This window comes from Nicotiana tabacum, chromosome 9 (genome assembly GCF_000715075.1).
Source record: "Nicotiana tabacum cultivar K326 chromosome 9, ASM71507v2, whole genome shotgun sequence".
Lineage (NCBI taxonomy): Eukaryota > Viridiplantae > Streptophyta > Magnoliopsida > Solanales > Solanaceae > Nicotiana > Nicotiana tabacum.
Genome location: NC_134088.1, coordinates 121,266,754 through 121,281,060, shown reverse-complemented (window position 1 = coordinate 121,281,060; position 14,307 = coordinate 121,266,754). Strand labels below are relative to the sequence as shown.

The 14,307-nt window shown below is 33.6% G+C and overlaps 1 protein-coding gene across 1 annotated transcript; it reads left to right on the top strand.

The window, feature by feature from the left end:
• The first annotated feature begins 10,010 nt into the window (after positions 1 to 10,010).
• Positions 10,011 to 11,635, top strand: LOC107796301 (uncharacterized). The gene is made up of 2 exons (XM_016619056.2): positions 10,011 to 11,328; positions 11,553 to 11,635. Exons 1-2 carry the CDS (start codon positions 10,011 to 10,013, stop codon positions 11,633 to 11,635), a joined length of 1,401 nt encoding a protein of 466 aa, XP_016474542.2.
• The last annotated feature ends 2,672 nt before the right edge of the window (positions 11,636 to 14,307 follow it).

Genomic DNA, 14,307 nt, shown 5'->3' with positions numbered 1-14,307 from the left:
CAAATCAGAGCAGTAGTGCTAAATTTATAAGGAAAGCAAAAGTGATAATATGGGATGAAGCGCTTTTGACTAAGCGTCAAACGATCAAAACAATCGCACAGAGTTTTAGAGATATATTGGATATCGATGAACCGTTTGGTGGAAAAGTAAGAGTTTGGGAGGTGATTTCTGTCAAGTACGATCAGCAGTTCCAAAATTGACCAAAGCAGAAACTGTAAAAGCCAGCTTATCAAAATTATACTTATGACCTCAAATGAAAAATATTTAAATGATAAGAAATATAAAAGTAAGAACAGATCCAACATTCAATGACTTCTTGCTTTGTGTCAGAAACGAAGAAGAGCATCCAATAAAAGATGATTTGGTTCTTCTAGAACACTTGGTTATCAACCCCAATGGTAATAGTAGTGCATTTAATAAGGAAAATATTTTCATTATTAGATTAAAACGCAATTTGTACAAATAACATGATAGAAATTAAAGAGCTATCTTAGCTAGCAGAAATGAATATGTTAATCAACTAAAAGGTTGATTGTTAAGTTTTATGGTAAAAATAAAATATTTTTCAATTTTGACTCAACAGAAGATGATACCAACAACAACTACCAAGAAGAATACTTAAATACTTTAATACCAAATGGCCTTCTACTATACATATTTGTTGTCAAGTTCATTATTTCTTATGTATGTTAGTGTCACCATATATATAATAGACTAAGTTAAAATTGATCTTCCATTGCATATAGGTTGATTTTGAAGAAAAATATGCTTGTCATGCTACTGAAAACTTAGATCCGCTGAATAACTTATGTAATAGTACACATATGGTATATCGAAGTTTTGACAATAACGTCATACATGCAGAACTTATGATACTGATTAATGTGCTTCCAAGTATGTGTTTATCCCCGAATTCAACTTTTGTCTTCCGAAACTAAAGAATATCCTTTCAAATTTGTGTGAAAATAAATTTCAGTATGTTTATGTTTTTATAGTTATAATAAATAAAGCACAAGGACAAACATCCTAAATATTGAACTATATTTACCACAATATGTTTTCTTATATGAATAACTATATGTTGCACTTTCAAGAGAGATATCAATATCGACGACAAGAGTTCTGGTTATCGCAGAGTAACCAAAGCATTAGAAGAAAACATATACAAAAAAATACCGTATATAAAGAAGTACTATATAAGATACCATCATATTAGATACTTTTAAACTACAATACATAATTATCTACTTAACATGACTAAAATTGATCATTTATGTAAGTTATGATGATATTCTTTCATTTTGAATTCACGTATTATGTTAATCTAACAATATTTTTCAGCATTTAGATAAATGTTGTAGTATTATATATAACATTTCTCTCATTAATTAAATTTATTGTTCCTTCATATAAATAAATATTTAAATCATCATGTGCCATTATTAACGTGCAACGCACGTTTATAGATATTAGTTAAATTAAAGGGACTTATATAGTTATTGAATAATATTTTTGTTCTATATTTTTCTTTAAAGCTCCAAATTTGTTAACTCAAAGAGAGTAACTAATTATTAACAACACATAATGCATAATTAAAATTTTAAAAAATTTAAATTCAAAAAGAAAACTAATTATTACCTAACCTAACTAATTTTATGTTAAATTGCCAAGTGACCTATTGTGAGGTTGCCGCTTGACTTAATGTGGAGGCTTTTTTCTATTCTTTTAATAATATATAAATATAGATTTTAGTATCCATGATATGTGCGGATAATTTGAAAGAATATAAATCTTTAAAAGTTATTACATAATATATTATATTATTTTAATAAATATTAATTGTTATGTTATTATTTATTGTAGTGTACAGAAATATAACAAAAATTAAAGGATACACATCATATATTAATTAAATAAATTAAGTTTGTTCCTTATTTATTCTTTATTAAATTAGCAAGTACTTAGTACTATACATTTACTAATATGACTTTTATTAACTTATCATTTGGCTTAATATTTTGATGATAATTCTCTTTTAATATAACACACACACACACACACACACACACACACACATATATATTTATTCTTAATCTGGAAATATTCTTATCTTTTAAATCTCATTTTATTAACAACATCTCATTTTATTAATATTATAGATTAGTTTTTTTTTCATTTTTAATTTTACATATAATCAAAATACTATCATATTTAAATCAAATTATAATTTTGAATTTTAAAAAAATATAAACAGATAAGTAATTTTACTATTTTCTCATAAATTTACTGATATTCTTAATAATTGCTATTGCTATTTTTGCATTATTTGTCATAAGCAAATGAACTTTTATTTTATCTCAACTCAAATATTTCTATCTATAAATTCGAAATAATATTTTTATCTTTAAATTCGAAATTAAATTATTTTTTATATAAGAAAATATTCGTAGTATTTTATATATATAGACTACCATATTAGGAAGAAACTTCTCCCCAATTTGAATTGGCAGCTTTCTTTTTCTTATTTTTGTTTTTTATTTTAGAATAGTTTTAAAACTCCAAATTTGTCAATTCAAAGAGATTAACTAATTATTAACAACACATAATGCATAATTTAAATTTTTTAAAATTTAAACTAAAAAAGAAAACTAATTATTATCTAACCTAACTAACTTTGTCCTAAATTGCCAAGTGGCCTATTGTGAGGTTGCCACTTGGCTTAATGTGGAGGCTTTTTTCACTCCTTTTAATAATATATAGATATAGATATAGATGTTTCAAACAATATTTATCATCTCTTTTGGTGATGAATAATAGTATTGTGAACAATAATAAACCTATTGTAATTCTACAAGTGGGGTCTTGGGATGATAGTGTTTACCAAAGCCATACTCCTACCTTGAGAAGATAGAGAGAATATTTCTAATAGTCCCTCAGTTCAAGAAAAATAATAGTACTGTGAATTATTTCTTAATTTTGTTAATTTTTTGAAAGCACACAATGTTGGAGTTGTATTATATAATTGTGATTTATTTTTATATATAACAACAAAATTCATTTTTCAACTTATATGAAATTTTGTTGCATCTCAAACAATAATAGTTTAATAATAAAATGAGTAATCTTTAGAGATAAATTTTTATTTTTATAAAATGTTTCTTGATTCATTTACTTCTCAAGTTGTATAGTAGTACATTTCATTTTCAAGATCACATTTTTATTTTTATAGTTGGGTTGTTATGACTTTATAGTTGATTCATACATCATGGTATTTTATAAAAATTTGTCATATTTCATATATAACTTTTAGGATTTATGATATAATTTTCAACACATTATTCTATTTAATTCAAAATTTTAGTGTATATTTCATAGATTTTTTAAATATATTTTTATCAGTTAAAAAGTTAAATATCCATGGTTGACAAAAAGTACATTTTTTTCTTTTTACAAATTGTACATTTTTATGAAAAGCTTTTAGTTCTAACTTTTGTCCTATTAGTGTCGAAAACTAAAGTCACAAATAAATATAAAGTTTTGTGGCTAAAGTGTGTATTATTTAATCAAAAAATTTGTTTTTTCGTTATCTCACTAATATATTTTTAGTGACGAAACTTTTTCGTATCCAAGGATTAACTAACTTTGAGACAAATAATGATTGTCGCTTATTGTCTCATATATTTTATCACTAATTGTTTATATTATTAGTGATAAAAACTGAAGTCACAATAAATACAAAATTTTATGGCTAAAAAATGTACCTATTAACTACAGATTCTATTTTGTCACTATTTTAACAATAAATATTTTAGTGACGGAACTTTTCTCGCATCCAAACTTTAATTAAAGTTGAGACAAATAATTTTGTCACAAATTGCCTACATATATTATCACTGGCTGTGTATATTATTAGTGACAAAAGCTAAAGTCACAAATGAATATAAAATTTATGTCAAAAGTTGTACGATTTAACTACAAATTTTATTTCGTTGCTATTTTAACAACGTATTGTTAGTGACGAAACTTTTTTGTATCCAAACTTTAACTATTTTTTAGACAAATGATGGTTTGTCACAAAACTTTTGCAGCATCAATGACGAAACTAATTTGTCACTGATAATTTATTTTTGTCGCTAATATTTCTCAATAATTGGGGCCAACCCATGCTTTTGGTGGAAAACCTTAGTAGACAAAATTTTTGCTACGAAGTTTGTGTTTCGCCACAAAAAGTATATGACTCATGGATTTAAGTACGAAATGTAATTTTTGTCACAAAAAGTGAATAATTAGTGACGAATTTTCTATCGTAGCTAATAATTTCGTTGTTAAAAATCACATTTGTTGTAGTGGAAGTAATTTATCAAAATGGTGATGCCGGCCATTTAAGAAAAACTCACACACAAACCCACTTTAGAGCCTCTTCAGGGCACTTCACGACCAGATAATCAAAGATATAAATTGATGTACATCTCTCTTGAATTGTTTTATCTTCGTCCTTCATAGAAATATTAAAAAGACAACCAATAAGATATATAAATGGATAACAAACTAGTGTTCGGGTAACAACGGCTTCGCCTTCCACCTTATTAAGCTTTGGACTTCCACCTTCACTAACCTGTGGGACGGGACCTCTAGGTTGGTTAAGCCTATGAGCATAAAGAAGGAAGTCTGTGCCAGAGATCCCTCTACACCCCCAAAAAGACGTATATATATTCCGGATATTTTGTCGTGGGTGCAACTAGAAAAAAATTGGCTGCTTTCTCCTCGCCTTGTCGATATAGCGCATTTTACAGGGCGCCTTTCATCAAGTAAAGGCATATTCACGTAACAATGCGTAAGTGGTCATATAATAGTTGCGAAAAAATCTCTTCTTCTATACGAGACCTAGCTCTTTCCTCCCTTTACTGAAACTCAATTGCCTAATCCTTGGTCTAATTGCGCCTTTCTCTATAGCTCGAATCGAATAGTGTCCAAGCCCGTGGTCGCAATGCCGCCTCCACGCGAGCCCTCGGTCGTCGTGAACTTACCCACATAGGTATTAGATATGGTGACAACTCGTCAAATAAGAAAGGCAAGAAACCAGCCTTGAATATTTTGATCAATGTACCCACTACGGTGCCTACCTGACAAAAAAGCTTTAAGTTATTTGAGAATAGAACAAAAGTGAAAGACTTGCATAAAGAGTATAACAGTGTCACTTATATCGGAACTTCATTCTTAAAAGGGAACATAGCTGGACAAAAATTTCAGTTTCAAGCTCTTTTTCCTCCCCCAGTAATTCACCTTCCTCAGCATCAAAGTCTTCTGATTTTGCGTTCTCTCTTTGAGTTTTCTTCTTCTACTTGAACTCTCTGTTATGACATGCTTTACCTCATCCACTATTCTACGGAGCTGACCTTCAATGAGAAGTGGTGGACTAATCTGAAAGAAGAAACAGAACCATAACTGAAAATCCTATTTTTCCATTCTAACTCAATTTCTTCCACTATTTGCTATTTCTTGCCTTGATACTAGAAGTTGAATATTAAAGAACTGTCTTAGACATGACCAAACCTGCATGCAATTATTCAATTCAGCCAACATGAATGCACATACTTCTGTCATAGGCTCCTGCGTGAGATAACAAATTAAGTATCACTTTCTCTTTTATCCAAATAGATCGAACTTAAACATTTTACCCCACACAAAAAAATAAGAGAAAGAAGAAGAAACAACATAAGTTCTGATGTAAAGAATAACCTCATGCAAAGCTTCTAGCACAGACAGTATTATATAGTCTGATAACTCCTTGAAATATGACTCGCTTTCACCTTGCGCAATCCCATTCTCAACAGCCAGTTTAGTAGAATGCAACAGGGGATACATGGCTTAAACAACAAAAAGTAGAAAATTGCATCAGCAACTGAAAATTAGAAAATTAGAAAACGTATGAAATCACGAGAATTCTCACCTCCAACAGCATATTTCCTGACATTATTGTGGGAATAGAATTTCAAAAGCGGAAGCAAGACTGAAACAACCTGTTTGATGCTTTAAGCCATTGGTGTCACTCGTTTAATTTGACTTCACTCAACAGCACATGAGAAAATGAAAACATGTCAGTGATCATTCATGCCAACCTGGGGAATCCATGGATAGAAGTCTTCCTTTAATTCAGCAGCACAGTTGGATAGCGTGATACAGACTGTAGCTTTGTCCTCTAGGACTTTCTTCATACTGCAAGATGTGAAGCTTAAGTAAGATCCTAGGTATGCCCCCCTGATAACCACCTCTCCCAGCAGTCTTAGTACTTAATAAATCCGAAGAAAGAACAAATCAATCATATTCAAAAGAAGTAATTATTAAATTCTATTTAAAAGAAGCAATTTAAAACAAACTGTAAGTTCAGTGGCGAAACTCAAGTAGGGGAAGGGGAAGTGAGGTTGGAATCGCAGGTCCTCCCTAGGAGAGGGAGTTTTAAGTACCTTGGGTCTATTATTCAAGGGATGGGGAGATTGATGAAGATGTCACACATCATATTGGGGAGGGATGGATGAAATGGAGACTCGCTTCCGGTGTTTTGTGTGACAAGAAGGTGCCACCGAAACTTAAGGGTAAGTTCTACAGAGTGGTGGTCAGACCAACGATGTTATATGGGGCTGAGTGTTGGCCAGTCAAGATCGCCCATGTCCAGAAGATGAAGGTAGCAGAGATGAGGACGTTGAGATGGATGTGCGGTCACACTAGGGCAGATAGGATCAGAAATGAGGTTATTCGCGACAAGGTGGGGGTGGCCCTTATTGAGGACAAGATGCGGGAAGCATGGCTTAGGTGGCTTGGTCATGCGAGGAGCACAGACGCCCCGGTGAGGAGGTGTGAGAGATTGACAGTGGAAGGCCTACGGAGAGGTAGAGGTAGGCCAAAGAAGAGGTGGGGAGAGGTGATTAGGCAAGACATGACGCAGTTTCAGCTGACCGAGGACATGACTCTTGATAGGAAGGTATAAAGGTCAAGGATTAGGGTAGCAGAGTAGGTAGTCTAGAGTGTTCATAACAATAGAATTGGCATGCATTCTTGCTTTCTGTTGGTAGTAGGTTTTTATTACTAACCGTTATTTTCTTTCAATTGTTGATCATATTACTGTCTTGTTATTTTTATTCTGTTTTTATCTAAGTTGCTCGGACACGGCAATTTCGGTGCCGTACCGGTGTCGACACGACACTGACACGGGTAAGGGTGTGGGATCTGTGTCGGATCCGGTCAGACTAGATCGGGTGCGTTGACCAAAAATTTAGGGAAATTGATTTCCCTAAGTAAAGATTTGAAGAGATGGGAAACAAAATAGCTTCAAATTCGCTACTATGTAATAATTTATACTAGTCCTTTTGTCTCCTTTGAAGCTTTTTGTCTTGGTCAATCTTTGAGTTTCCATGCTGCAGGTTTCTAAAATCAAGAGCTCTCTGTTTTTTTTAGGGCAGAGAAGTTGTTGATGGGTGTACTACTGGACTGAGGCATATTGGGAAGGGCTCGAATGGGTGTGTTGTACTGGAAAAAACCAGAGACATGGAGACAGTTTTGTTGGGGAAGATGATTTAGAAGGACTGAAGAACAGCGCAGAGAAGAACGACTGAAGACCTAGGGACTAATTAGGAGAACTAGTTTGTTAATTGATATATATATTATAATATTTTTCCACGTTAGTTTATGAGATAAATATTACAAATATTATATTCAAAAGTTTTAAGTTTATAAAAATTAGAGTTTTAGTTGTACCAAAATAATTAGAGTTTTAATCAAAATAATAAATAATTATTTAATTGTAAACTAAATTTTCTTTTTTTATGCTTTAAAAGCACACATTTTTTTATGTGAGTAAACTTCATATATATTACAAATAAGTATTTACTCTAAATAAGCAAATTCTATTAATTAACCTAATAATACTATTTATAAATATTTTTTCTCTATTAATTAGTATATTATTGTTTTGACAGAATATGATCGCGCGAAGCCTAGAAAAATTTATAAATTGTACATAATAAAATTGACCCCTTTGTTCTCCATTATATGCTATGTTGTGACACATATTGTAAGGGTAATTATAAATTACATGATTTGAGAATGAACTAAAATAATTTAGAAAAATGTCAAAGAAGAATAATCGCGAATTTTAGAAACCAAATCAAGAATTAGAGCATTTAAGAACACTTCATTTATATTAGTTAAAGTGAATATGAATTATTTGTATTCTTATAGTATATTTTATTAGGACCGCCAATTAATATTGAGCTATTGAAATACTTGAAATATAATTAATTATTAATGGTTTAGGTTATATAGCTTTCCGACAAATCACATCAATTGACTAGAGTAGGAAACTCTTCTTGATAGATTGTTTATTCTTCCTATTAGTACAAGTTATGAACTATCGAAATATTTGAAATCTAATTATATATTTTTGGTTGGAAAAAGGTTCAATTGACTTTATCTGACTAATTTGACCAATAACAAGATATAAAACACTATCATATGTAAGTAAACAATGCATAAGGTTATATGATTTTGGGCATTAATCGACTAGAGTAGGAAACTCTTCTTGTTAGATTGTTTGTTCTTCCTATAAAATCAAGTGGGTAAAAATCTCATTTAATAGTATAAGTTTTGATATAACGAATTGCACAAAGTTTAATCACATATTTCTTCGGGACTACAACTTAACTTTATCCAGTTAACCATTAATAAAATATTACGATATATTTAGGGCATTAATGACATTACGATATATCCAGTTAACCATTAATGGCATTTATTTCATTTCATTAGTATAAGTTTTGATATAACGAATTGCACAGAGTTTAATTATATATTTGATTAGGGCTAAAATATAGATTTATTTAGTTATCTATTAATAAGGCATACGACACTACGATGATATTATTCTTAAATAAATCATATTTATCACATTAATAAATGTCTATTCAATGTTAGTATATGCGTTAGTCTATATGTGTTAGTCTATAAATCACATTAGCATTAGTCTATTTAATAAATGTTTCTTTAGTTGTTCCCTCACCGTTGGTTTTTCCCCCACCTTTGGTTTTCCCCCCAAAAGTACAAAAGTGACCCACAAGGCTACTAATTCCTTTCAAAAGTATTTTCTCACCAAACAAAGTCCTTCAAAAGTCCAAACGCCTGCTGCCTTCATCTTGTTTACCATTCCAAACGCCTACTGCCTCCAAAGTCCATTCCATTTTGTTGCATCTTCATCTTCTTCTTTACCATTTTCTTTAGCTCTTAAAAATGTCTTCTTCTACCTCTTCAACAACAAATCAAAAGGGGAAAGGTTTGTTAAGGCCAATAAAAAGTGTAGGCTCCGACTTTGATGATAAACCTCTTTGGAACCATGTCAAAGTTCTTTCACTTACTCCAAATGGTGGTGAAAATAGAATATAGTCATGTAACTATTGTAACAAAAGAGTTACGAGATCATATTCTAAAGTCAAAGCTCATTTGTTAAAAATCTCCGGTCAAGGTGTTCAAATATATAAAGAGATAAGCAAAGAAGTTTGTGAAGCTTTGAAGCAAGAACATGAAGAAGCTGAAAATAAAAAAGCATCTGTACAACTTGATGTGAGGAAAAAGTCAGATTACGTATCACTTCATGAAGGGTCGGATTTATCGCATTTTAAAAAAAGAAAAGGTTCAAACATTGGAGCTCTAGAGAAGTCATTCGGCATTGATAATAGAAACATCGCCGACAAAATGGTAGCCCGCATGTTCTACGCTTCAGGTTTATCTTTTAATTTTGCCAAGTCTCCTTATTTTAGAAAGTATTCAGAGTTTTTGGCAAAGATTTTTTTACCCGGTTATATTCCGCCAACGTACAATAGGTTAAGAACTACCCTTTTAGCTCAAGAAAAAGCTCATATTGATAGAAAATTGTAACCTATAAGGATGCATGGAAGAGAAAAGGGTTGTCTATTTGTTCCGATGGATGGTCGGATATTAAGAGGCGACCATTGATAAACATAATGGCGGCTTCTAGTGGTGGTCCAATATTTTTAAAATCAATCAATTTAAGTGGCGTTGTGAAGGGTGGAGAATATATAGCTAATTTGTTCATTAAATCAATTGAGGAAGTTGGTGCAAGTAATGTTGTTCAAGTTATCACCGATAATGCAAGTAATATGAATCTTGTCGGTTCTACGGTTGAGCAAACTTATCCACATATATTCTGGACACCATGTGTTGTTCATAGTTTGAACCTTGCACTAAAAAACATGTGCCAACCTTCCGAAAAATCAACTCAATTTATAAATTGCAAATGGATTTTAGATTTGATTGGTGAAGTTAGTAGCTTGAAAAATTTTGTGTTGAATCATGATATGGCTCATGCTCTTTTTCAAAAGCATTCAGCGTTGTCTTTGTTGAAAGTTGCTGAAATGAGATTTGCATCTCATGTTGTCATGGCTAGTCATGTTCATCAAGTGAAAGCATCTTTGGAAAGAATGGTAATGGATGATGATTGGAGAAACTATAAGGGAGATAAAGTGATTGAAGCTAAAACGCGTGAAATTAAATCCCTTGTAATGAATGACGAATGGTGGGATAAGATTGAGTACTTTTTAAAGTTTACCGAACCAATTGTGTCTATGCTTAGAAGTGCCGATCTTGATGCTCCAAAGTTGCATCTTGTTTATGATATGTGGGATACAATGATCGAAAAAGTGAAAGCAATTATCTTTGAACAAGAGGGAAATGATCTTATTGTCGGGCAATCATACTTTTTTTATACAATTCAAGAAATTCTTGTTGTTAGGTGGAATAAGAGTAACACCCTTTTACATTGTATGGCACATTCTTTGGTACCAAAATACTACCATGAATCATGGCTTAAAGGGGAAGGCAATGGGGTTCGAAGGCTTGCTCCAAATGAGAATAGAGAGATTTCCTTAAATAGAGTTAAATACTTTCAAAGATACTTTAAAGATTCAAATGATCTAAAACAAGCGTCTTTGGAGTATGGAGTATTCGCAAGTGGTAGTGGTTTCTTTAGCGAGACTCATGTGGTTGAGGCTATGATGTATGAGGAGCCTCTATCTTGGTGGGCTAACCATAGTGTAAACGCTCTACTTTTGCAAAGCTTGGCATACAAATTGCTTTCACAGCCGGCTTCTTCTTCTTGTTGCGAAAGGAATTGGAGCACCTATTCGTTGATCCATAGTATCAAAAGAAACAAGTTAGAAACTTCTAGAGCCGAAGATCTAGTTTTTATGTACTACAATCTTTGCTTGTTTTCTCGTCAAAAAGAAACATATACAAGTGGCCCAAGCAAGTATTGGGATGTGGGTATGTCTATAATTTATGTTTTCTTGAATTTTTTTAAGCAACTATACCACTCGGCAGCACTTGCCTAGTGGCTAATATATAAATAAAATTCCAAAATGGATCCAAAGCTTACAAGATGTCCAAACCAAAATAGAAGTTGCATGAAGCTACTAACTGTTAAAAGATAGAATCTAATGAACTAGCTATTACAATATGATAAGTTGAATACTTCCTTCTCCTATTAGTGTATGTGAATCCATTTGTCATTGGCAAATACCAAGCAGTACTTATCAAGCTCTCACCAGGCGCCGGGGTATATTATCCATAGGCTAAAATAAATTCCAAATATCTCCACCACAGAGTTGAAGCCAGCATAGTCTTCCAAGAGTAGCTACTATATGATCTCCATATGCAGTGGACTGATTTTGTTCAAGTATTAATCACGTGCTCGCTCATCAAAATTAATGTGTAGAAGAGGAGTCTGGCTTTAGGCAGGCAAAAACCAGGCATGAGCTGGCTTTAGGCAGGCTTTGCAAGATAAAGGCCAGGCATGAGCTGGCTTTAGGCATGCTTTGCAAGGCAAAAGCCAGGCTTGAGCTGGCTTTAGGCAGGCTTTTCAGGGCAAAAGCCAGGCTAGAGCTGGCTTTAGGCAGGCTTTACAAGGCAAAAGCCAAGCATGAGCTGGCTTTAGCCAGGCTTTACAAGGCAAAAGCCAGGCATGATCTGGCTTTAGGCTGGCTTTGCAAGGCAAAAGCCAGGAAAGAGTCCAATCCCGTGAAGCCATCAGTCTGGGGTTCTTCTCTTTGATATCCTAACCCTAATGTTAGGTGATTGAAATTTGTCTAGATTGATCAACCTCCTTCCTGTACTAGGCAGTTCAGAGAATGAATGTAACTCAGATGTACCTGCAAAAGAGAACACAATGTTAGCTATAAAATCTGCCACTGAGTTGCCTTCTTTGAACATATGTTGAAAGATCATATTGAAGTTGTCCTTCATCTCTATAATTTTCTTTACATCCTGTGCAATTACCCAAGGAGGATCCCATTCCCCTTCTATCGCCTTCTTCATCACCAATGAATGAGTCTCCAGTATGAGAGGGTGAAGATCATGCTCCACACAATATTCTAACCCTTGAAGAATAGCCTTAGATTCAGCCACCACATTAGTTGTCATTCTCAGGTCTACTGCCCTAGCATACACCACATCACCTTCATCATCCCTCACACAAAAGCCTAGGGAGCTAGGTCCAGGATTGCCCTTTGAAGCTCCATCAGTATTACATTTGTACCAACCATGACAAGGAAGCTGCCATGTTACTCTTGTAGTGATCAATATAGGTTTATATCCTTCAAAGTATTGAATCATGTCTGGCCATAACAATGGAATATTAGGGATCCAAGCATACCTCACCCTTGCCAGTTGATGCAATATCCTATTTATCTCATGGATCACCCTATTTGTGGATACTGAACCACCATGTTTTCCTGTATTTCTTCTCCTCCAAAGCTCCCAAGTGATGATAGCTGGTACTACTTGAAATAGTGGCTTTAATTTTGGACAACACTGAGCATACCACCAATGCCTTATAATCTATTTCAATTGAATCAATTGCACAAAAATTCCAGCAGCCCCCATGAACAAGTTCCATACCTTCGAGGCAGTAGGACTTGTGACAAATATATGCTCAATGGATTCCTCTTGGGGCTGCTGACAACACCAACACCTAGACATCACCATTTGCCCTTGCCTCCTCCACATGTCATCGGTGTCTATTTTCTGCCTCCACAATCTCCACAATCTCCACAAGAAGAAGGATATCTTGAATGGCAAACCTTTAATCCACATTAACTTGAATTCCTGATTAGGATCAGCCCTATGCCTTAATATTTGCCAAGCACTACTAACACTGAACTTGCCTGAAGGAGTTGGAATCCAGTATGGCCTATCCCAATATCCCTCACTCCCTTCATAGTGTACATTTAGCCTTATATGTTCTGCAATTTCCTCATTGAAAGTTTGATTTAGCAGCTGATCATCCCATGCTTCCCTTTGCCGTTGTTCTGCCACCTCCTGAAGACCTTTATTGATTGGAAAGTCTCCAGGTAATACGTGATAAAGTGCACCCAATCCAGTCCAATTTTTATGCCAAATATTAGTTGTTCCACTCTTCAATTCTCATACGATCTCATGTTCTACTTCTTCCCTAGCATTCAGCATTTGTTTCCAAACATGATACCCTCCCCTAAAATGCACCATTGTTGGTAGGTCCTTCTTGAAATACTTATTCCACATGAAATTAGACCACAAAGATTTTGTGGTCCTAAACCTCCACTATAGTTTAGCAAACAGTGCCCTTGAGACATCATTTAAGGACCTAAAACCTAGCCCCCATTCCTCTTTAGGAAGGCAAAGATATTTCCATGAAGCCAAGTGTCTGCTTCTCCCTTCTTTCTTTTTGCTCCAAAAGAACCTAGAAAAAGTCTTATGTAGATGCCCCAGGATGCTGTTTTGTGGATCAAGGACTGATAACATGTGAACTGGTATACTTTACAACACACTAGAGATGGGTGTTGCCTTTCCTCCAAATGACATCAACTTTCCTTTCCATGAATGTAATTTAGTCTTCACCATCTTGATAAGATCCTCATAATAGTCCTTCCTCCTTCAAGTATAAAAAATAGGACACCCTAGATATGTGAAGGGGAATTTATCTCTTGCAAATCCTGTAATAGCTCCAACTGCCTGAAACAATCCATTAGCAACCTTTGAATGCATGTAGTATGAACTCTTATCTTAGTTGATCACCTGACCTGATATCTTCTCATAGTTCCCCAACAGTGCCATAATCTTGCTCAAAGAGGGAGGATGAGCAGATGCAAAGATTATCGTATCATCAGCATATGCCAAGTGGTTTAAAGGATCAGATCACTTAGGCTTTCCAAATCCCACAAATGACTTTATATTAAGGATCATCTGACTTGAATTTATATTTCCTTT